Source organism: Dicentrarchus labrax, unplaced genomic scaffold (assembly GCF_905237075.1).
Source record: "Dicentrarchus labrax unplaced genomic scaffold, dlabrax2021, whole genome shotgun sequence".
Lineage (NCBI taxonomy): Eukaryota > Metazoa > Chordata > Actinopteri > Moronidae > Dicentrarchus > Dicentrarchus labrax.
Genome location: NW_026136715.1, coordinates 15467488 through 15491851, shown reverse-complemented (window position 1 = coordinate 15491851; position 24364 = coordinate 15467488). Strand labels below are relative to the sequence as shown.

At 41.7% G+C, this 24364-nt stretch overlaps 1 protein-coding gene across 3 annotated transcripts in view; it reads right to left on the bottom strand.

Moving 5' to 3' along the window:
- Positions 1-24364, bottom strand: part of arhgef25a (Rho guanine nucleotide exchange factor (GEF) 25a) — a 45103-nt gene that overhangs the window by 10175 nt on the left and 10564 nt on the right. For 2 of the 3 annotated variants that reach the window (XM_051424114.1, XM_051424115.1), the window contains exons 3-5: positions 4935-5242; positions 4286-4396; positions 382-506 (exon numbers count right to left, since the gene is read on the bottom strand). In XM_051424114.1, coding sequence (XP_051280074.1) covers positions 382-506; positions 4286-4396; positions 4935-5242 — 544 coding nt within the window. Of the gene's footprint in view, positions 1-381; positions 507-4285; positions 4397-4934; positions 5243-22608; positions 23298-24364 lie in introns of those variants that run through there. The other variant, XM_051424116.1, reaches the window with a different exon arrangement.

Below are 24364 nucleotides of genomic sequence, written 5' to 3'. Positions count from 1 at the left end.
ATAATTTCATAACATCTGTAGTTCTCAATTATGGTGATCCCCTGACTTTTTATTGGGCACCACCAAAGTTTTAGGTCCAAATTTCCGTTTGTCAAATACTTTGGTTTATGACGAGTTGTCTTCTATACATGACATTCGCCGCAGCCTCAGCCATACTTTGTGGGTCGTGCTTATTAGCAAATATTAGTATGATGTGCTAAACTAGTATAGTTAACATGGTAAACTTTACCTTCTAAACATCAGCATATTGAAATGGTCATTATGAGTATGATAAGATGGAGATTTTTAGTGAAATCTTACATATAACACATTTATTTACAGAATATGTGGCAGCATTGTGCTGCCATGAGTTAGAATCTTTACATTGCCGAAACAACATACATGCTTTTCTCTAAGGCACTCCCCCTCTCCTCTTCAGTCTCAGCCGCAGCTGACCATTGGCTGGAGGTGTCATCCATCAAGACAGAGCCGCTGTCATCTGGCAGAACACTGGTGGACTGAGTGTCCTGAGGAGGCCGAAACAAACAGACTGTTCATCAAAGGTCCAGTGCCAGTATTGTGGCTCATGCCAGGAATAAAGTAAGCAAGGGGAGATAAGGAGTGGGAGAGAGATGATAATGATGCAGGTTGCCAAGGTGACCAGAGAGAGCAGAGAGACACAAGGAACAGAGATTGAATGATAAGAAGATCAGATTCAGATAGTCATCGTTAATGATCCGTGCTGTGCACATCAGCCACAGATAGATGGGAGAGAAAGAGATTAAAAGATAAATGCAAAGAGTTACAGGGAGCAATAGGCTCCATAGAAGTAGGAGATGACAAAGCTGTGATGGAGTTTTGACTTCAGGGAAAGAGGAATACAATTATGGCTCGCCTGCTGGCAATGGCATTATATTTATGATTTAGGTTTAGATTTATGATATTTTTTCTTGTTTTGCCACCTGAGGATTCAAACCCATATGTAAATATGTCACACAATATCTTTTTTCCTGCTGCACCAATACAGCAACAAATATGTCAGTACTGGCTTATTGGCTGCACGTAGAAATGCACACAGGATAAACTCAAGGTTACTCTGATCTAATTGATTGTGTTCATGTGTTATATACATGACCTCCTTCTCATGCGTTTTCCTGGAATTGATATCATTTCCTGTGGGGGTCCTGATGCAAATATAGAGTCATTGTGCAAACTGCAACAAAGCCTGCAAAGAATGAAATCATCACTAACTCAATGGATACACGCTTCACATCTGCACACAACACTCATGTTTGTGTAACCTAGTTTTCTCTCACAATAAGCACATTATCGCCTTTGTGTGGTTGTAAAAAAGAATCACTACCATCTCTCTGTACAATTGTATCTGCTTACAAAGTTCTTCCTTCTATTTTTAGCCATGTTGTTTGGCCGTTTCTTTTAAGGCCACTCACTCTTTCCTGACTGTGTAAACTTATAGGGGCAGCTGTCTGTCTTCACCTAAATCCCTGAGTTCTATTGTCCTAGTCAAGCAGAACCTCCCCACCTTAAACACATACACAAACACGCACACACACCACAGACATATGCCTAATCCCTCAGACTCCCCTGGCAGGCGGCTGTCCAATGGAGAAATAAATAGATAGATAGGATAGATAGATACGTTAGCAAATGGAAAAAGGGACACAACTTTCTTCTTTTCTCCTCTGGCCTAGTTCAACTTGTTCACCTGCCATCTCCATGATAAACTTGTTGGCGTTGTTGTGAGCTTTTTGTGTCCAGTGATGTGTGTGAGAGAAAGAGAAAATAATGAAAGAGACAAAAAGCAAAGTAGAAAGACAGGGTGTAGAGAGAGACTGAGAGGCTCCATAAAGACCCTCGCTTCCCCAACTTGTCTTGCCCCGCTAGGAGTGCTCCAGCCTGGCTGACAGGTCTCCCTGGCTGCCTGATCACTTCCAGATGTGTTGTGGCAAAGCCCACAGGAAAAATTCCCCTTGTCTCCCTCTGTTGCAAGTTTTGTTTTTCTACTCAGAAGCTGACGAAAAAAGAAAACTGACAACACTTTTAGTAAAAGCTGAGGTCATGCTTTTGTGTAGGATATTTAAAAACATATATTCTAACAGTTCTATTAATCAAGCATGCATTTATAACGCATATATATTATATATATAATAATGGGTCAAATAATCTTAAGCATCACGTTTCAGGTAAAAACTATCAAAAGTTCAATTCTGCTTTAAAAAATCTTGACAACAAAAAAATGTCAAAAATGTTTTATATGGTTTGAGTAGTAGCAGAATTATTTTCCTGTTTGCAATGTTGTCCAAGAGCGCACTGCTCATCTATTATTCTATTATTTTATATTTATGGCTCCAGTTTTGCACTGCTTTGGGGTATAACAAACCACTTACTGTTAGAACACATAAAATGCTGGAAATCAGCAGTATTAAAGTGATTAACATTTTATATATATATATAAAGAAATGCCACTGTAAAAAAGAGAAAGAAAAGAAAAGTGAAAATGTGATGTTTTTAACACATATTGTCAGGCCCAGGAATATTTGCTGATGCTTGAAACTGATGTGTTGTTACATTTCCAGCAGTGGCATCAGCAATTTCTTACTTTTTAATGGAAGGGAGCACCCTGTTCAAAGGGCCTATCACTCTTTAGAAGCCCAAATCAAAGGTATTGCACAGTGTGAGCACAGTTACAAGGTCTCAAGTGCTGACCACAATTTAACAACATTATTACCAGTGTTGCAATGCAATGGATGGCTTTGAAGAGATCTCAGCACCATTTTTTTCTTTTACCATTTCTTTTCCTGTTTCACTGAGAAACTTATATACATTATTTGGTTCTTTGTCTCTGTCAAGGTATTTAATTGCTTTACCTTGGGAAACCTTGGGAAATTGCGATTTTTGACACCACATCTTGTTTAACTGTTGACATCACAAGATGTTTCCACTGACCAAGTAGCAATAAACATTTAATTACAAATGTTCTGCTGCAGTTGTGAGATTAGAGACAATGGTGTGAAGAAAAGGGGAAAAACAACAATGCATTTAACACTATGGCTATTGTAGGTGGAGAGAGAAACCACAGCTCGGAGATGACTGACCTACATAATTGAATCTCTCTACCTCTACCTCTCTCTTCCTCTCTCCGCCTCCCTCTCTCCACAGATTGGCAGTAAAAACACCAAAGCACTGACCTCATCCCTCTGATGTAATCGTATTAATGGCTTTTGATGTGTTGTTGAGACTGAAATTAGGATTTAAGTGCTCTGGTGTCGATTCACCAACAGGAGACACTCCACAATGCTCAAATGCTCAGATATCATTATTGTTTCATTGTATATTGATAGGGCTCAGGCTCTGATGATTCATGCAATGTTACTGCTGCTCAAGAGAATCTCATTTTCTGCCATGCTCTCATATCACAGCAAAAAGGGACCCTCTGAACGCTTGACTTGAGACGTTCCTTTGCCACGAGCAACTGACTCCAAGTGTTTGATGGAGAAATGAAAGCGTATGTGGGCACATAGCGTTCTTTGTCACTTCACAGAAGTGGAGTCATCTTTCATCACATCTGCCATTTTGTGCTATTTCCTATTTTTCTCCAGGCATGTCCTTTTGTAACATGTTGGATGTGAGTCATGCATCACACAGGTTTCTGTCAAACCCTGCCCTCTGGTCTTCTGGTGCATCGATCTGCTCTGAGAGAGCCTTGTATTCACTCAGGCTCCCTTACATGTGTGCATGCATGTGTGTGCTCTATGGGTCTTTATATCTTTATATCTGTATCTCTGTGTGTGTGTGTGTGTGTGTGTGTGTGTGTGTGTGTGTGTGTGTGTGTGGTGTGTGTTTGTTTGTGTGTGTGTTGCACAATGCAGCGCTCCTGTGTGAATCTGTGTGTTTGTTTTGCCTCATAGTTGAGCTCCGCCAGCAGCAGTAGAGTTAGTCATTTCCAGATCTGGCTGGAGGGCCATGGAGACAAGCAATACTGATGTCACCTCCCCGCCAGGCTGGGTCCTCACTGAGAATATTACTGCTACTCCTCTCAGAGACTGTCTACAGTAAACTGTCTGTTAAAATGAACCACAAGAGGATTTACTCTTGATAGTTTGAATCTCATCATAGCCAATGATTGATTCTATTAAACAGAAGGGGACACTCAAGTTTTCTGGCATCCTGTCAAAAATGACTACCTGCATTTAAGTCAGAAACATAGGTTTCTTCTGGACGTTATTTCAATATGACAAAAATAATATGTGAACAAAGCAGGTTTGATAGTGTTAGGTTGACAGACCTGGGTGTTTGGCAGTGATGTGCAGCCGACCAGTGAGTCAGTTATGTAGCTCGGGGACTGTAGTGTAGCTGGTGACAGGTCCTCAGGGCTTGCCAGGCCATCCTTCCACTCCTGGAACACACACGACCACAGTGTCAGAATAACACAATATAAACATGATGCAAAATGTCTGTAGCATGCTTGTGCATTCGTGCACACAGAGGCAGCTGCACAACAGCAAAAGAGAGCACATGAGTCATGTGAAAGAACATGGCAGCATGAGTTCCTGCGGGATGAGCCAGCAGTGCTGCTGTTATATAACATCACCACCTGCCATGATCCTTAATTCTCCGTGGATCAACTCTACATCAAACCTGTGTCTCCACTGATATTCTTGAACTATCTAATATAAACAAGACAGTCAGGATGTTGGCATAAGTTTGTATTTATATGAGGCTGAAGTTTGCATGTTTACTTCAGAACCAGTTTATACAATAACAAGGCCTTGTTGTAAGGCGGTGTGGGAATAATTCCAGTTAATAGGTTTACTTATGAGGTGGTTCATCTCATATGTGTAAAAAGGTAGTTGAAGCACACAGCCTTGTTTGATTAGTGCTTGTGAGATAGAAAAAACAATAATGCTTTCTTCTAACAAATTTTCACTCCTTACCAGTTCTCTGTGGGTGACTGGCAGAATGGTAAGAGTGTCATCTGTCCTCGGAGGGCTGCCCAGATCCTGGCTATGGCTCTGGGATGGAAGAGGTGGAGGCTTTCCCTCAAGTTTGCGGACCTGACGCTCCCCTTTGGCGGTGGCCCCGGCACTGAGTTTTCGGACAGGGTTTGTGAGCCACTTCTTCAGGGTGCTCACAGAGCGTCTGGAGCCCGGGGAGCTGGGGGCTGAGCTGCCTGATGCCTGCGGGGGCAGTGACGCCACAGAGGTGGAGATGCTCCCCTCGCTGCCTGCTGCCGAGTATGAGTCTGCAGAGAAGAGACAGGGAAAGAAAGAGAGAGCAAAAGGTTATCAGTAAAACATGAAGTGTCTGAGGGTACAATAATGTGCAGGTAGAAAACTGATAAATAAGGGTTTAATGGGTCAAAGGGCAAAGTACACCCTGACTCTCCACATTTAGACCTCAGCAGTCAATGAATCAATTAATCTATGGACAAAAACAACAGAGCAAAAGAGCATTTTATTTAAGGCAATTGAACTCCTGATTGACATTTAAATTAGGGCAGCAGTGCTGGTCAGTGAGAGGTGATGGAGGACTGAAGGACTGGAGGCCAGAAGACATGTCAACAACAGGGGAGAAGAAGTAAAGAGAAAAATAAAACAAAGAAGGGATGTATAAATAGCCTTCCTCTTCAAACACAGCTGTGCAGCTGTGAGCTGTGACCATAAAAGACGCACTGTTCTGTTTATGTCAAGCAGACCGTGGCTTTTATATATGAACTGTGCATCCAGTCACATGAGCAGTGGATGGTCGACATTTAATGTGAAAAATACTCGCAGACCGGTGACAGTGATGTCAGGAGGACATGGGAAGTGGGTTGGGGGGGGTGAGCTGGGACCGGACATCCACTCTAATCCTTTGTAGAGGGGAAGATCCTTGCTTGGGACTGTTTGTTTTTTTCTGTCTTGTCCTCCATTCCCATCCTGCCTCATCCACCCAACCCTACCACCCTTCCTCCTGCCTTCCTCAGTCCTGAGATAGCTCTTCCTCTGGGCCATGTGTCTGGAGTGTTTTATCTGTTGTGCCTCCCATCCATCTTCTTGCCCTAAACTCGACCTCTGACCCTTGATCACCACTCTGCTACAGATGGAGAAACACTCTCTCCTGCTAAGACTCACTGCCATGCCTTATTATTGTTCAAATGCAGCAGCAGACACAGTCAATCGTGAGTTGACTGTGTTTTTAGTTTTCCAAGAAAATACACTCTTCAAGAAGTTCGTATCGAGTTTGTGAATTTGTTACGCATTTGTTTACAAGACGACAACACTGACCTAATTTCAGTGTTCCTTATGAGAGCCATAGAGGAAGATCTTATCACAGCACTCAGCTGTAAGATCCAGACTGCAGGAGCCACACTGACACAGCTTGGCCCATTTTGTGAGCATATTGTCTTCAAAGGCAAAGCCAGAATAAATTCACAGTCCCCCCTCAGTGTTCATGCTTAAAGCGATTGAGCTTTTCCACACTTTATTCATTCAATTACTTTCCCTCAGAAATACAATACAGCCACTGTACCGATCAATGAAAATGAGCCGTGTAAAAAATGGCCCTTACTCTCTAGTGCACAAACCTCAGTCCCAGAGTTTGAGAAATGGCTAACCTCAAAGCAAAACAACTCATGACATCACATCGCTGCCAGTGCATACACATCGTTTGTGGATCCTAGCTGCTCACAAAAAAACCTTTAACTTGTCTGTTTGTGTATGTACACCACCAACATTTCCTCTGTAATCTTTCTCTGGCAAGTCTTGCATACATTTTACAGGCATCGTGTGTGTGTGTGTGTGTGTGTGTGTGTGTGTGTGTGTGTGTGTGTGTGTGTGTGTGTGTGTGTGTGTGTGTGTGTGTGTGTGATCCCAGGGTGGCCAATTTCCCCATCCTCTCCCCTGTCACTCCCACCCCCATCCACATGAAAGACTGGAGAGTGTAAGGAGATCTGAGCCTGGCAAGACGAGGGGGGTGAACACAGGGAAGAGACGAGGAGCAGAGGGGTACAAAGAAGGGGGGCGGCTAAATCCTGAAGGGAATTGATGGAAACTTTGAACAAACACTGGATGGGTCCATAGACAGTAAGACGACATAAAAAAGAAACAGCAGTCTAAGTTCAAGCCTTTGCTCTTTATGTATCTGTCGAAGACAATAGGATATCAAGAAGCATCTGAAAGGCACTGTATTTATGGCTGGTACTGTTAAAAAGCCTGAGGCAAAGCATACATCTCTCTGAGGGTCCCCAGCTAGAGAGAAGAGAGGATGTGAAAATGATGCTGAGCACATGTGATAACCCCAGTTCTCTGACCTCTAACAAGGGCCAGGCCTAGAGGTTTGTGTTTCCCAGTGTTCCCTGCTCAGGTTCAATCAGGCCTGGGTTTAGGGGTCACAGTGCAGAGACACAGCCAGTAACAGTTTCTAACCAGCTCCAGACATCAGTGGAGAAAGCTTAAAAGAAAGGCTGACACATTCTGTGTGCCTGTAAGCAATTAAAAGTGAGGGGAGACAGCAGTGCAGCTTCATGATTGAAACCCTGCGTCAGAATGACACAGTGACTCTGTCAAATGTACAGATTTACAACGTCCAGCGTGTACATAATTTACTGGTTTTACAGTGACGATCGTTACACCTGCATCTGTCACCATGGCAACTCTGCAGTCCCCCTACTGGTCGGTTACCCTGTTGACCCTGGAACACTTAATCACTTAAAAAATGAATTGTTATGAAACCTATACAAGCCATCACAGGGACATCTATAAAAAAAATTTTTAATTAACAGCAAGGAAACTGTAAAACACAAAGGGAGATGATGAGCTTCCCCTCAGAGCAACATGCCTCCGCTCTCCCTACACATTGCAAGATGAGAGGAGTTGATACCATTATACACCTACACAGAGGAAATTGGGAGAAAAAATAACAATCCTTCCCACTCTCTCTCTCTCTCTCTCTGTCTTGCTGCATGCTAATAGTGCCCAGTGACATTCATCTCCATAATGGCACTGCTAAAAGATTACCCAGGTGTATTTTGTTAATGCAACTTGACTATTGTTTATGTGCTTGAAATAATTAACAGTTGAAGGCGCAGGGCAACAGGACTGCATTAAGCTGGCCCGATCTGTGGTGATCAGTTAATGCTGGGCTTTCACCAGTCGCCCACTCACTGTCTGAAAGGATGAGTGGCAGCCGGGTGGGAGGCTTGCCCAAAAAAAGTTGCTGTACTATGTAACTCTAGAGCCAAGTGGGTTTCTGCTGCAAAGTAGTTCCAGACTTTCTCTTGATGCTGTTCACTCGTAATAGTGAAGTTTGATAGTACTCTTGAGTTTAATTAAGGCAGTCTACGACTAATTTATCCAAGAGACCTATCATATTTTCTCTTATTTTTCCTGCACTAAATCAGGATTTTGACTAATTTTAACTATTGATTAATCTGTTTATTTAAGTGATTCAGTGTTCAGTACAAAATTTCAGAAAACTGAGAAAAATGTCTATCCAAATATCCTAGAGGCCAAGATAATGTGTAGTCAGGTCAGATAGTAGTCTAGGAAAAGAAAACCAGGAACCAAGAAGCAACCAAGCATTTTGTATGAAAATTGGTTTGCTCATCTGTCTTTTTCATGTGGTTTACAGTCAATCATGTTTGCTCAACAAAGTTTAAAACATTTATCACAGCTCAATTGAATTATCCATTGACTTTCTTTGACACAGCTTGCCCAGTCATGTGGAAGGGGGAAAACTATTATGCAATATTATTGGATATGAGGTTGGATATGATTGTTCAGTAAAACAGATCCACAGATTGTTGATTGAGTTAATAAAACAATTTAGGCTTAAAACAGAAAACTAGAGCGAAAATAAGCATTAAATCACAAAGCAGCCTCAAGCAGGTGGGTGGATGATGTGGGTGGATGCGCTTTAAGTGTTGATCCCTCTGAAGAAGTTTGGTCCAACTTCCCTTTATTGATCAGCTGATAAGTGAGTGCTGCTGAGCCAACAAATCAGGCTAAAAGCGTTGGCTGTAATGGAGCAAACTTGTTCACAGCCACTCCACTCTGGAGCTCTCTGTCAATCCCACGGCCTCTTGGGCCCATATAGGCAATTTAGGCATTACCACTCCACCAAATCACGCATGCAGACAGGCATACAGGTGCCCACAAACTTGCACATTTACACAAATGGCACATGCACATTTTTTCCAGGACAGCCGACCAGATGGGTGGCTGCAGGCTGTTCTTTTGTGATCCAAGCTTTCAGTGTCATCTGTCAGAGCAAACAACACACAGGACATCAGAGGCAGGCGACCTGCTGGTTATCATAGTGTCAAACATGTCAAATGTCCAGCTGAGTCTAAGAGACTCTTAGAGCTGCCAGTCATTGCCAGCACCTCACAAATTATAACCCCGGGGGTCTAAGAGTGTGGTCAACACACAGGCACTAGACGCCCGTCTGCGTCATTGTGAACACCTCACAACACAACACCATGTTTATCCATCTCTATTCTCTCTCTCTTTTTCATTGCCACCCACCCTCCACCCCACCTTATGCTCTTCATCCCCTGCTCTACTTGTATATTACATTTCACCTACTCAGAGGAAATGGACACTCTTCCCATCAACTAGCAGGACCTGGGCTGCACTCAGGCATTCAGATGTGCAGACTGAAAGACCTGTGAGACAATGAGGCACTTAGTACCTGAAGCATATGACCGGAAACCCTCTAACTGTCCTCTGATGAACTTTCGCAGAAACATATTACAAGGCTTTTTACTGAATAACATTTAAGATCTCATTATATACTTGTCACCTGTGATTCACAACGAAAAATCGATTTTTGGACCTTTTGAAACTCCTGACTTTTTGTCTCCTTTTTATGTCTCTTCCACTTTTCTCATTATATTTCATCCTGTTGGCCCCAGGCTGGTTTATGTGTATTTTGTTTGTGCTGCCTCTGATTAATAAATCCTGACACTTGGCTGTTCTCTCGTTCTCGTGTCCTCCCTCTTCCCCTCCACTTCATCTTGACTTCTTCCCCTACATCATGCCCCCCCCTTTTTTTACTTGGCCACCCTCTTTTGCACTCTAACCCTCTCTTCCTCTCTGCACTGCAGTGTTTTTAAGACTTTGGCTCGGCCCTGCTCTGGGATCAGGACACACAACTCCCTCCTCTGATGCAATGCCCTGCTCTGCCCCAAAGCTGCTGAGACCAGCGCAAGTTCGACATGGAAAACCAACTGGCAGAGAAGACAGTGACACAGAATCGAAGGAAAAAGTACTTTAAATATAGGCTATTTCTTCTCTTCTCTGTGCTGAAACTATCAAGCTGACACGTCTCTCCAGTGAATATGAATGTATATTTTAATAAACAGAAAAGAGGGAGAGGCTAAGAGATGGACTGATGAAAAAAGCAGGGATTAACATAATTTAGGTAAGCAGTAAATGAAGGTTAGCACACATGCCAGACAGAAGACTGAAGTGAGACTAGAGGAAGAGATATTGAAGAGAAGAAGGGAAGGAAGGCGATTAGGGCACAAGCTGCCTTTTAAATACACTTGAGAGCATATAAGCATGAAGTCTGCTAATTCCTAATCTTACGCATAGATACATGGACATGTGTGCAATAGCATAACTGGTGTCATCACTTTGTGCATTTGCTTGCAAGGACTTTTGGAGAGACACATTGCAGTCAGACAGACAAATGAACAGAGATTTCCTGTCCTCCTACTGACCTTGTTTATCAGACACACATGCACACACACACTGCTGTGATTCCAGGAGCACAGAAGGAAATACGTGGTAGACACAGTCAAGTGACACACACAAACAAGTCATCAGGTTCTGTCTCCTGCCATCAGTACTCTCAGCCAGACTCTGTGGCGTATTTTACATCATCAAAGCGATATCAGTCACAGAAAATAGGCCTGAATAGATGATGCTTGCATTAATCCGATTGTCTACAGGACAATGTGGAAGAGTGATTCAGACACTTCTCCTGATGAAAGCTTACGAAACAGCCCTAAGTAATAGATAGATCTAAACCACTGCTAGTGCCATTGACTGTCAAAATCAGGTCAACATGAGTATAGCGATGCATTTCAAGTGGCGACAGGTTGTGCATTTACGTCACAGTTGCTGTTTCCTGTTAAGACAACTCTCAACCGAGGTTTCAATCATTCCTCCAGCACCTACTTTGCATCTGAATTGGATCTTACTGGATGCATCAGCATGAGTAGGCCAATCTTAGCACAGACACTTGTTTTGCTCCTCAGCGGCTGCTGCTGCTGCGGCTCTTGGCAGTGTGAGGTTAGAACCATGTTTGTGGTTATTGGGCCTGAAAACTCCAGACATTCCTCTAAAATCATTCAAAACAGAGACTTTCCCAGGTCCTGGCACCATCTGTCTTTATTTCCCTTAATCCAAGTCCTGGGAAACCAAACGTGCACACACACTCAGAATCAAATCTGGGGGATTAAGGTTCCAGTGTGGTCCATTTCACACTCACACTGATATTAACAAACTGAGCACCATGGGATCAACAGGAGAATATGGAGATAGTAATCATGACTCACTTATTTTACTGCATTAAAGGGGAATTCCAGAAATTTTGCATTTATCACTCTATCAAAAATGTTCAAAAATCAAAGCAGCAGAGATTGAGATATCCTGACTTTTATTCTCTAGGATGTACCTGCCTTACATTTTTCATAATGCAACTCAATGTGTCTTTCATTAAAACGTCCTTCCTGCCTAGCAAATGCCCACAACTCCACGTCCCAAGTTTTTTTTCTCTCTTAAAAAATGTAATTCTCAAGCCCAGTCTGAGATTTTTTTTAAAACTTTGGAAAGCTCCCTTCATACGGAAGCAAATAATGGATGAATACTTAATACTTTTGAATACTGGCTAGTGGCTATAGGGTTTTCAAAGTACAACATTTCAGTGCTATAAATTCAGTGGTATTTAAATTTCAACATTATGTATTGGGTCAAAATTAGATATTCAGTTGCTTCTATTTCCTTCTTAATTTCTTTATGGCAGTTGTTTTTTGTGTATATTATATATTAAGATAACACTTCTTTGATTGGGGGGGGGTCACAAGCTACCCAGCAGTATATAAAGTAATTATAATTACTTTCACCTTTACAAGTTGCATCATTAAAATTACATAAATATTATTGCATCAATAATTATAATAAAATAATATAATATAGATTTTTCTAAAATGGGCTGCATAATGTGCACTTTTGTACTTGGACTATTTTGATGTTAATGCTAACGGTAATAATAAATAATAACAATAATAATAATACATTTTATTTATAGAGTGGTTTTCTTGTTACTCAAAGGTACTTCACGTAACTTAAAATACCTAAGTTAAAAGTTCATTTTTAATTCATGATTATTACTTGTAACAGATAATTTTCTACTCACTAAGTAAAAGGATCAGCCACAGAGGACATCATACAGCTGTTTTCACAGGCAGAGTATTGACAACTAAACTAATCTTTATGTGTAAAATCAGTGGTGTGCCCCTTTAATCCCATTCCCTAATACACACACACAGACCACCACCACTCTGTAAGTGTTTGTCCGAATTATGTTGACGTCACCAATCGTAACCATAATTTTTTCCCATGCTGTGCTTGGGATAAATATTATTGATCGCTATTGAGTCGTGAGAGGCACAAAATTAGTCCTTGTCAGCGAGTGAGGGCTGATCCTGAAGGTCTGCTGTGTGTCTCAAACAGTTCAGACTCACATGAGTGTTTTTGTGTCTTTAACACAAGCGCAGAATAGTTTGAAGTCGCAAAATTGGGTCCAATTTTGTATTCAATTTAACTGCACAGAACAATGTTTTCATAGTCAAAACAGAGTTTTGATGAGCAGGAACAAAAGAGAAGTCATTCAAAGGTCAGTATGAATCTGGATATGTTATGCTGCCAAAGATGAGAAAATCACACACAGGTGTTCATCTTTCTGTAAATCCTCCAGTTTATCCTTCCACTTGTTTTTCTTTCAGAAGCAGCGGATGAGCAAATACCTGATGTTTCGAATTGAGGCCTTCATCAAGTAACCTGACAAAATATATTTACTTTGCTCATTGTGATCTGACAGAGACATGGATGAATGAATTCATTTGGACAGATGTCCTGTCAAGTAGGCTGTTCAACATTTGATTGATACCGAACCATACTTCACTTTGTATCAACTCAGCACTCCCTGTATTTCACTGATTGGCAGTGGTGGAAGTACACAGATTCTTTTACTTTTTTCTACTTAGGAGAAACGCTCTGTTAATACTAAAGATTAATTAAAAAAGGAACTTTTAACCTATGTATTTTAACTTATGTAAAGTACTCTATAAATAAAATGTATTATTAATATTTATTACTACCTTGAGTATGAACATCAAAATATACTATGCAAGTACAAACGTGCACATTATGCAGCCTGTTTCAGGCTAATTTATATTATATTATTTGAGTATAATTATTAATGCATTAATGTGTACGTCCTTGTAAGGTTGTAGCTTGTAAAGGTTAAGCTAATTATAATTACTTTATATACTGCTGGGTAGCTTGTGGGGCTTCCCAGGGATAAAAAAAAAAAGTGTTATCTTAATATATAATATACATCATAATTTATTTGTTGGTTGTTTATCAATCCTAAAAAAGGTTTCACACTATATGTACACTGAGAAACAGCATTTGGTATGTGGGATGGCAAAGCACTTACATGACCTTGCAGTGTCTACATGGCAGTCTGTTTCAGTGTGAGTACAGTGTGTGTGTGTGTGTGTGTGTGTGTGTGTGTGTGTGTGTGTGTGTGTGTGTGTGTGTGTGTGTGTGTGAGTGTGTGCCGAGATAATCATAGTGATGATCAACACTACCCTTTCATCCTCTTTAGCAGCAGGCAGCAAATGTGAACACTCACACGCACTCAGTACTGTTGATCATCACTGTGATTATCACACACACTAAAAGAGAGTACACAGTGCAAATTAAAAGCGATTTTGATTCCATATGGCAGCTGTGGCAGTGCCAGTCAGGAGGCCTGAAAGGAGAGGTGGAGACAGAGCTGTGGTGCCTGCTGGGCCCGTGGGGATGTGGAGCCTCTCCTCCTGGCTCCTGCCTGACAGCTTTGCTACTCTCAGCTCTGGGCTCTTGCTGTTTTCACGCTGGCTGTATACAAGGTCACTAGCCAAGGCTACTGTATATACCTAAACAGAGTCTGATGTGAATTGTGGGTAGGATTTACCTGGACTGAGCTGCAAATGGCATACTCACATATGTCTTAAGCATCCAAGCATACTACACATTCTGACACGCTGTTTATTTGAGCTTTAAAAGCTGCAGAAACCACAGAATGAAGCATGAAGCAAAGTATATCTCCTCATGCTGATCTGGCACACTTGACCTGTGGATGTAAAGCTGTGCTGGTACAGCTATTCTCAGTCAGACTTGATGGGCTTTCCAGACTCATATTCTCATTCCTTTCCATGGCTCTCCACCTCTCCCCCACTCTAATCGCCATAGCAACTAAACCCAGAAGGGGAGAGAGTAAGGGACAGCCGCACAGAAGATTAGCCATCAGCAAGAAATCAACCTACATGTGGGCACACACACACGCTAACACACGTAGGAATACACACGTACCCATGCCTGTCTGTGGCAAACACACACATACACACACTCACACATGCACGCACGGACACACACACACACACACACAGTGTAATAATTAGCATAGATTTGCATCAATATTTATACAGCAACAGACCACTAAATGTTTTCATGCCTTATAGTTATTTGTAAAACAATGCTGTGTGCACAAAGGGTGCCTTTGAAAAGCTAATTCCAAATTCAAGAAAACCATCTGCACCTGTCAGCTTTTGTCTATTTCAGATCAAATCCTGCATTTGGAGCAAGAGCTCTCCATACGGCCATTAAGAGGGTGTCTTATGAATACGCAAAATCCATTTGAGTGGTGCAGGAAAACCCCGGGGCTCAACTCCACCTGTAAATGGTAAAGTCCATGGATTGAACAGTGTTGACTACCTGAACTATAAATTCTGGATAGGTTCATGGAATTTAATGATGAAAGTGAAGCAAAAGAATAGAAAAGCTATAAATATTGCAGCCTCTAAAAACTGCTTATATCCTCATTGCTCACTGATTTGTTTTCCTCCTAGTTGTCAGCAGGTGTCGTTTGAGTGTTACCATGGCAACACATAATTCTGATACACCCTGGGGGTAATGCCTTTAAATGATTGTAGCGATGGTGGGGTTAGTTTTGCTGCTACAGTGCTGCAACACAGAACTGTCTTAACCACTAGGCCACCAAGACTGATTGTAACCATTAAGTGGCTGCGAGCTATCTCTGAACCAAGCTGTGTGTCTATGGTAACAATCAATGGCTCCTGCTGACAACTGACAATCAATGTGGTCTGGTGACAAAGAGGAGGAAAACAGCTCAATTCTGGTTTGCTTACAATGTTGCAGAGCTGGCAAATAGTTCGCTTTGTCCTTTTCTTTCTTTATCACTAAATTTTCCAGCAGAAATTATGGACACAGACACAGAGTTTCTGCTCTTATTTTATCCAGAACGAATTTCAAGATACTCAATTATTCTCAGACACTTTTACACAACTGATGAACTATGAACTTGTACGACTACCCTCTGGTCAGAGAGAGACAAACAAAAAGGAGAATTCAGGTCAGAAGTCAACACAAGAGTGATACTCTATATACTGATCTTAGAGTTACAGTTTAACCAAATCATTTAACAAAGGCCACTAACAAACTGGTTGGGCCCTTATATCTACTGTTTGAGCTGTAAATTTGATTAAAGTAACCTTTCCCAGACCCTACAGGCAGTTGTTCTCATGGACAGTAATCCGAGAATCAGCATGTTCAGCTCATCTGAAATGTAGTCATAGCTCAAAACCCCACTTCTTCAACTCAACACCACCTCGCTTTCAATACTGTCACTTTCCATTGTTTGCTTTGTTTTGTGCACTGTTTTGGAAAGTTTCTCATTGAGGCCTCTATCAAGTATCCTCTGGAGAGAACTGCAGAGGAGAGCAGCCAGAACCAGAGTACTTTTCTACTCTGTCAGCCTGAGGGTACACTGAAGTAATCGTACTCAACCTGTCGCTTACAGTGAGCATGTTCCAATCTTGCTGGATGAAAAGATGTTCTGAGTATAAATGGAAGGTTTTTTTCTACTGCATAGAAAGAGATATGATAGAGCACATACGAAGTGAGTGAGTAAAACACTATAAGAGTAATAGTTGAGTTTTAACATGGTAAAAACAAATGTCATAGACACCCCTAAAGACTACAGACATAAAAAAAAAAAAAAAACATATGGGCTGAAAGTGGGGGTAGAATCACAGGGGGAAATGGCTCCTCTTCCCCTCTGCGCTGTAGGAGAATTCTTTCTAAACAAGGTATGGAATGCACTCCTGTGTTTCATAATTTGTTCCCTCATTCTTCTCCTCTGCACGTTTACAAACAGAGCCCAGAGGAAGAGGAAAAAGAGAGGGAAAGAGAGTGGGAGTGGAGGAGAAGTGCACGGGAGCCCTGGAAATATGTCAGGACCAGGTCGTTTAGTAGAGCAAAAAGGAGAATGTGTTAAAAAAAACTGTGAAATGGGGACATGGTGAAAATAGTGAAAAGGGGAACAAAACTTAATTAATAACCATCTGACTGGCTATATGCCGACCAGTCTGAGAGAGATAGAGCTAGGAGAAAGGAACGAAGGGAAGAGGAAGAGGAGGAGGGGGAGAGAGAAAATGAGAATGCCCTAGGAATGATCTTAATGCTCCACTTGGTGTTCACATTCCAAGCCGGCAAATCATGCAACATTCAGCCCAAAATTCAGGATGATTTCTTCATCCAGCTGGGAGACTGGGTTGCTACAAGGCTCCTCGTCCTTTCCCTCACTCCATTTCTCTCTCTCTCTCTGCGTCCTTTTCTCTGCTCCATGTGAGAGAGAAACAATATGGAGGAGATCAGTTGCACAGCAGAGAGGAGACAGGGGGTTGGGTGGGAGGGCAAAAGGAGATGACGAGGTGGAGGGTGGGCTGGGGTGCAAAGTTTAAAAATATCTCAGACTGCCGGACGCAAGGCTGGGCTACAGCAGTCCAGCAGCATACCTTCAATTTCAGCTATTTTTGTTGCTTTTTCCATAATGTCTGAAGTCTGCCTTATAAGCTGATGACAAAGTCAGTTCTCCAGCTGAGACATAAAAAGACACGTCGGTTCTGTCACGCCAATTTTCCCTCGCGTTTGCCAACGGGGCTGCTTTCTGTCAAAAGCATGCTCGACTTGTTATCAAAATTATTCATGGGTTTTGGGGTCACGTAGGTTAGTGGAGGGAACCTGGGGATCAAATGTCTGAAAACATCCACACTGCTGATGCGCCCTTGAGCAAGACACTGAACCCTGTCACCTCTTTGGGCTGTGCCACATCACGCACTCTGACAAGTCTGAGACGGAGGGCACATATACACATGCACATATGCACAATACACAAAAATAATTTTCCTACAGTGATCAAGTACCATATTTTAAACTGCCTGGAAACTGCAGCAAATGAGGCGTGTGTTGAAGCTCAACATTGTCAAATAGCTGAAAAGTGCAAGGGGGGGAGAGCAAAATAATGAGAACACTAGAGCTGAAATGATTCATCTATTTTAATTATGAGAATTTGCCTTTCTTTGTCTTATGTGATAATAAACTCAGTAGCATAGACTTTGGACTGTTGGTCAGACAAAAACTATTTGATGCTTTGAGCTTCAGGAAATTGAGAAGGGCGTTTTTTACTATCCTCTACCATTTTAGACCAAACAATTAATCAACTAATGGAAGAAATAATTAGCAGATTAATCGATAATGAAACAAATTGTTAATTGTAGCTGTAATTTAATACAACGGCGTGTGGCTGCCCTCGCACACATCAGCAAGCAATGGAGTGTAAGGCATTATAGTTCCATATAATGTTCTTTGAATTTAAAATGTATTTTTTACGCTCTGTTCTCTCGGTCTTGCCATTCAACCATGTAAATATACTTGTATGCGGGTGTGTGTGTGTGTGTGTGTGTGTGTGTGTGTGTGTGTGTGTGTGTGTGTGTGTGTGTGTGTGTCATATTGCTGGGGGGAATCGTTGTCCTAACTCAATGCATGCATGAGTCAACACTCACACATAAACACACTCACAGATACACAGGGAACACATATAGACGCACAATTCATGTAGCCATTTTTCTCCTCCAGAGGAACATAAAGGGAGAGAAGGAGAGAAAGACGGTGATAGAAGGCTATATAGAAGCGAAGGCTGCAGCCAAGTCATCTTCAGCTTAAACTCCAAGAGAGCTAAAGGTGCTTACTGCCACAATGAAGGAACAGAGCAGAGCAGGGTCGTGTCGAGAAAAACACACAACCAAATAACTGAAGATACCTGTATTTGAGTGTGTGCACGAGAGAAGACAGACAGAGAGGTAGAATGACAGAAGGCTCAAATAAAGCTATTACTGTTAATCAGCTCAGCTCAGTGCTTCTTTGTAAAGCTAAAACCTAAAACACTTAACAGTTTTTTTCACCTGATTATTATTCCCCAGGAAATCCTCCCATGTGGAAGCTAATATATTTGAATATTTGACGGACAGTACATTTACAGTTCACTTCATATTTAAAAATACAAACAAAGTGTGTGTAACCTAATATGTTTTGATCAATGTACTGTATCATTGTCACATCTCTGCAATTTATATGCATTTCCAATCTCTTTCAGGAAATCTGTTCAGGTATTTCACATTCAAACTCTTTAAAGAACCGGTATGTTGGTTTTAATGGCATCTAGCCGTGAAGTTAAGGCGAAACAACGATTCTCATTTTCAGGTGATTATGCAATAGATCATTCTAAATGTTACCCACTGGACCTTTAATGTCTTTCAAATGCATTTCAAAACTGTTGCCAATGTATGCCAAGCCAATTTGAAACACATTTCAGAAGTGCAATGTATAATTTAATTTATATTTTGCCTTTAAGCTGCCTGAAAACACATTTTAAATATATGACACATTCAGGTCATATGCTTTTTTAGACCATATCTTAGAAATAGAAATACTGTGCATATTGTACATGCATTTTAAAATGCATTCTCTAGAACCAGTTCAATGAAAATTGGAAGCAAACATGGTTAAAAAAAAATCGTATCATATAAAAGATATATTCATTTCCATATGGCCTGATTATCTCCCTTGCTTAAGCATGGTCACCTCCATCCCATATTTGTCTTTCTTTTGTTTCCTCTGTCTCTCTGACAGTGTCAGATTTACCTCAGGGTGCATCCCAAATACCACTAGGTGTGTGGGAGGCTGTGCCGCTGTAAAGGCGTAATGTAGAAATGATTATGTGGGCTTTGAATGCAGTGGCATATATCATGTTTAACATTACCATTTATGTATAAGGACTGTAAACACTGTCAGTGTCAACATTATGAAACTGTACAGGCTTTTTTATGTGAATTCCTTCCTTTGTTTGAAAGTCGCTATTTGATCTTTAAAAAGGAGAAAACACACACAATTATTCTATGCTAAACTATTTTTTAAATGGTTTGTCAACAGTATTTGCTGGGAAGCAGCCCTCACTAATGGCCCTCTGGCAGCCAATCTGCTAATGTGGAGCACTGCTGACATCAGAGCTAAAATGATACATGCTTTTCTCTTTTCATTATACCCTATCTCTCCACCTGTCCATCTTTCTGAGCTTCTCTATCAGGTTGAGCCCTGCTCAAATCAATAACCCCGACTCCCCCCTCCCCCTGCAATACATGTTATATACTGTCATGTATTTCCCCTAACTCAATTGTACATGCCTTGTGGCACTTGTCAGTTCTGTAATAAAACCTGCAACACACAAATTGTAGCAACAAACAATAACCCTACACACATTCACATATTATCATGCTTAGCTAAGGACTCCACTGCTTGTGTTGCTGTTTCACTACACATTGATTAAGAAGTGGGTAAAGAAATGTGTGGCAGGGTAGTCCGTATAAGGCGCCAGAAGGCCATTGATTCGCCTGTTTTTCTGACGCACTGCAGTCCCCTTTTCTGCATAAACGTGAACTTGTTAGACTGATGACCATATCGGGCATTTAGTCTGAGTACAACAGCTGATTTTACCTCAAGTTTAGTCATTCTTTCACTGATTGCTTTATGTGAGTGTTGGTTTGAGTGAGCGTGTGAATGAAGGCATACGCCGGGCACGCATATGGTGTGACATAATGGCATACTGAACTGTGTGTCATCATCCAGCTTACAAGTAAGTGTTATTATGCCTGAGTAGGGAATGAATCATTGCGTACACACTATAATTTCCTCTTGTGTCAGTGGAGTGGCTTTTTTAGAATCAATGCACGGTGATGCAGACAGCCTGTCACTGAGATAAAAAGGACTCTAAAGAGGAAATTCTTTGTTTGCTGTTGATATCAGTCACATTAGAAGTCAGCTCACACCATTTTATTTCTTCATCTTGCATTTTTATTAAGAAAAAAAAACCTCTTCTACAGTCTGAACATTGACCTCATCTGATACTGTGACATGCTTAACCCACAAGAATATTGTCTTGGGGCTGCCAGAGGAGATGAAGACCTTGGCTAGTGAGAGCGAAGACCTGCATTGTTCACTGTTTTTCCTGTAAACACCATAACAGAAACAACTGGGTCTTGAGTATCAGTTTAGCTCATGCTCCCATTGGACAAATTCCCAACTCAGAAAGACAATGAGTTTTAAAAAAAGTTTTAAAAAGTATCAGATTGGTAAGTGTTGTAAAGAGATGAGATATAAAGGACATAAAGAGGAAGTGCTGTTAAAGAAGTCCATCACAGCTGACCCCTTCCCCCCTGACATGTTAATTATAGAAACTGCTTTATAGTAGAGAGGAGAAGACTATATGTGAGCATACTAGTGGGACCAAACCAGTGGTAGCGTCATAGAAATGTACTTTACATGCTCTATGAGGAGATTTTATAGAGCACACAGCCTCACATTAATAGTTAAGTTACTCTAAGAGTCTACTGCAATGTGGCTTCTTCCCCAGAGGGGGTAGAGCGCTCATATTTCTCCTGCTCAGACTGTAAAGTGACATCAAGAGGTTTTCTGCTAATATGAAATATCTCATCTTGTCATGTTGGACCAAACAGCTTCCTGACATGTTTAAAGAAATCCAAGGCTACTGGATTGTTGGAATAATGTTCTTACTGTATGTTTGTTGAGATTTCTTTTAATAGCCTGAAATGTTTAATTCTTCCAATCCCCCACATGTTTATACAATATGATATAAGTGTGTGTGTATTTGCAATGATAACACTGGTGGAGGTGCAGTGGGGAGCTACAGGATATGGAAAATGAGTATATCCATTACATAAGAGATTAAACTGAAGGAATCTGAGGTATGTATCCAATGCTGACCAGTGATATGAAAGCCTACTTCGTGAGCCCCCCTCCACCCCCTTCCCATGTACAGAGCCTCAGCGGGTAGGTCCACTGTTTATCCCTTTGATGTAGGCTTGTAAAAGGGAACAAACACACAGCGTGGCACCACAGCATTAACTTTCATATTGTGCTATTAGACACCATTGTTGTTTTAACTTTGCCTTCAAGCCACAGTGACAGAGGTCATGAGTGTGCACAAGACAGTGACAGGGACAGAGATAGAAAAGATAGAAAGAGAGGCTCTCAGCAAGATGTTGCAGTGAGTCCTGAGTTTTGTTTAAACTCTAAAAATGGGGCACGGCCTGTGGACGACTGCGTGTGCTCACCAGCCTTGTTGTTATTACATATCATGCCACCCGCTGCTTTTACTCAACCACACTATTCTAATGGACCGCTGCTATTCCTGCTGCACTTCATTACAACAAACAGGAGAGTTGGAGGGAGTGAGAGAGAGAGGAGATTACTGCTGTTTTGTTCAGCTCTCACTGTTTGGGGTAGAGGAATGTTTCAGAGTGGCTCAGTCCCCCCCTGTGTGTTTCATCCATCCACGTGCTGCACATACCCAACTGACACACACTCATCAGGATGAGGACACTTTCCAAATCACACGCGCACACACATATGCGCTGTCTCTCTCCCTCTCTTCCCTCCTCTATTTTTAATGGAAGAATGTGTGATGCATGTCCTTCCTGTCCCTCACTGTGTACTCATATGTAGGAAGGAGTATGTATGTGACACACATCTGTTGCTTTAGCTGCTGGAGGCGGAGAGAGAGCAGGCGAGAGGATTGAGGCTTACACTTAAACCATTAGCATACGCTCGCTGGAATGGAAGGGGAGATAAGGGAGAGGTGGGTGGACATCTAAGAAAATGTGGAGGAGAAGAAGAGCGAACGAATGTAGAGGTATTAAATGAGAGGAGAGGAGAGGAGAGGAGTTATTGCTTCAATTCAGTGATCAACAAAACACATACGTACAAGTAACTAACACACTAACAAACAGACTCTGCAAATGCATTTTTAAAGTAGAGTATCATCTTCAGGACTAAGAAACTTAGTCTGACACTGACCAACTCAATGAAAATGAAATTTTTTTTACATGTTGTGTGTGTGTTGGTGTGTAACACTGACCTCTGACTCGGGCATAGCAGCAGCCACACTTAGCCAGGACTTTACGGAACAAGTGTTGGCAGCCACAGCCTCTGTGGTGGCGATGGTGATGGTGGCCCCCTTTCATGCTGTTGAACCATGAGCAGAGGTGGGCATGGCCCGGCACTCTCTCTTTCTCCCCCCCCCCCCCTCTCTTTTTCTGTCTCTCTCAAGTCTCCCTGTCTCACCCTTACACAAAGTAGATGTTTACTCCTCAAAGTGTAAATCCCCAAAAAGCTGTCAGTTGATCCTTCCTTCTCAATTGACTCCAGACAGACACATCCAGACCAAGAAAAGGAGAAAAGAGTCTGCAAAAAGCAGCAGCAGCAAAGAAAGAATCCACACACTCACAGGGTTTCTCTGCTGGTGAAAAAATGGCAAAGGAAAGATTCCAGCAAGCTTGTCCTTATATTGAATGTGCTCCTTTCCCTCTGTCTCTCTTTTTTCTCTCTGTTTTCTTTTTGGTGCTGAGCTCTCGCCTCTGTGAACTGCCTGGTCAAATGACACACTAGGAGACTGCTTCGGAGAGAGAGAGAGCGAGAGAGAGCGAGAGAGAGCGAGAGATAGTGAGGGAGAGAGTAAGGGGAGGGGTGAGAAGGGTGGAGTCTGCAGCTCTAGTTGCTGGCTATTCCAGGATAAGGTTCCCACTCCCCTAAATTTTCTCTCTTCCTGTCCTCCGTTTCTCTCCTCTCAGCTGTTTTTACTCTGCTCCCCTTCTGTTTCTTCCTTGCTCGTCTGCTGTCTATCCAACTATCCAACTCAGAGACCAGATGAAATGCCACGCTGAAAGCTGACCATGGAAATAGTAACACCCAGGTCTGTAATGATACATAATGCTATTTACAGAGAAGAGGCCATGTTGGGTTGAAGGTGTCATGTATTTTCCATTAACAGTGTCATTACCATCGTCTGTAAGTGGTGTCACTTTATGGCATTTAAAGAGTGTTCACTTCATAGATCACCGTGGGCTTTCCTCACTGGGAAAGCTCCAGTATTGACTTCTGTATCCATTTATGACCATGGGGCCAGCATAGTGAGCTTTTTTTCTTCTTTGTGCTTCCATGGAGCAAGCAGGCGTCTCAAATTTCACAATGATGGCATGTTGGCATTCTTGGTGTGTATGTGTGTGTGTGTGTGTGTGTGTGTGTGTGTGTGTGTGTGTGTGTGTGTGTGTGGTGTGTGTGTGTGTGTGTGTATTCATTTAGCCTGACAACTCATTGTCATACATAGTGGGACAGTTTAACCAAAGAAATCTACAGGAAGAACAGCTCTGTAAGTCTTTGAGATAAGCTAGACTAAAGTGTACTGACATTGATTCTCTGAATGAGTGATGATCGAGGAGTGGGCGACACAGATAACATCTTCAGTGACTGTATGTAATTTTATTATGCAAAAAGAATGTATATCATGATTTAGTATATTGGGCTGAACAATTAATCAAAAATATAAATATTATCAAAATCGCAATACAGCCAACTGCAATACGCAAAACGCAGAAGCTGTAGTTTTTTGATAACGGTAATTAGTCAAAACAGGATTATAATGAACTACTGAAGTTCTGAAGAGATGTCCTAACCTACTAATCTTGAACTGATCATTCCCACTACTCGTCAATCACATCACAATCCCAATATCTGTCAAAATAATTGCAATATGATGTTCTTACCATATCGTGCAGCCCTAATATTTAGTGGAAACTATAGATACAATAACAACATGTCAGTTTTTGGCTAATCAA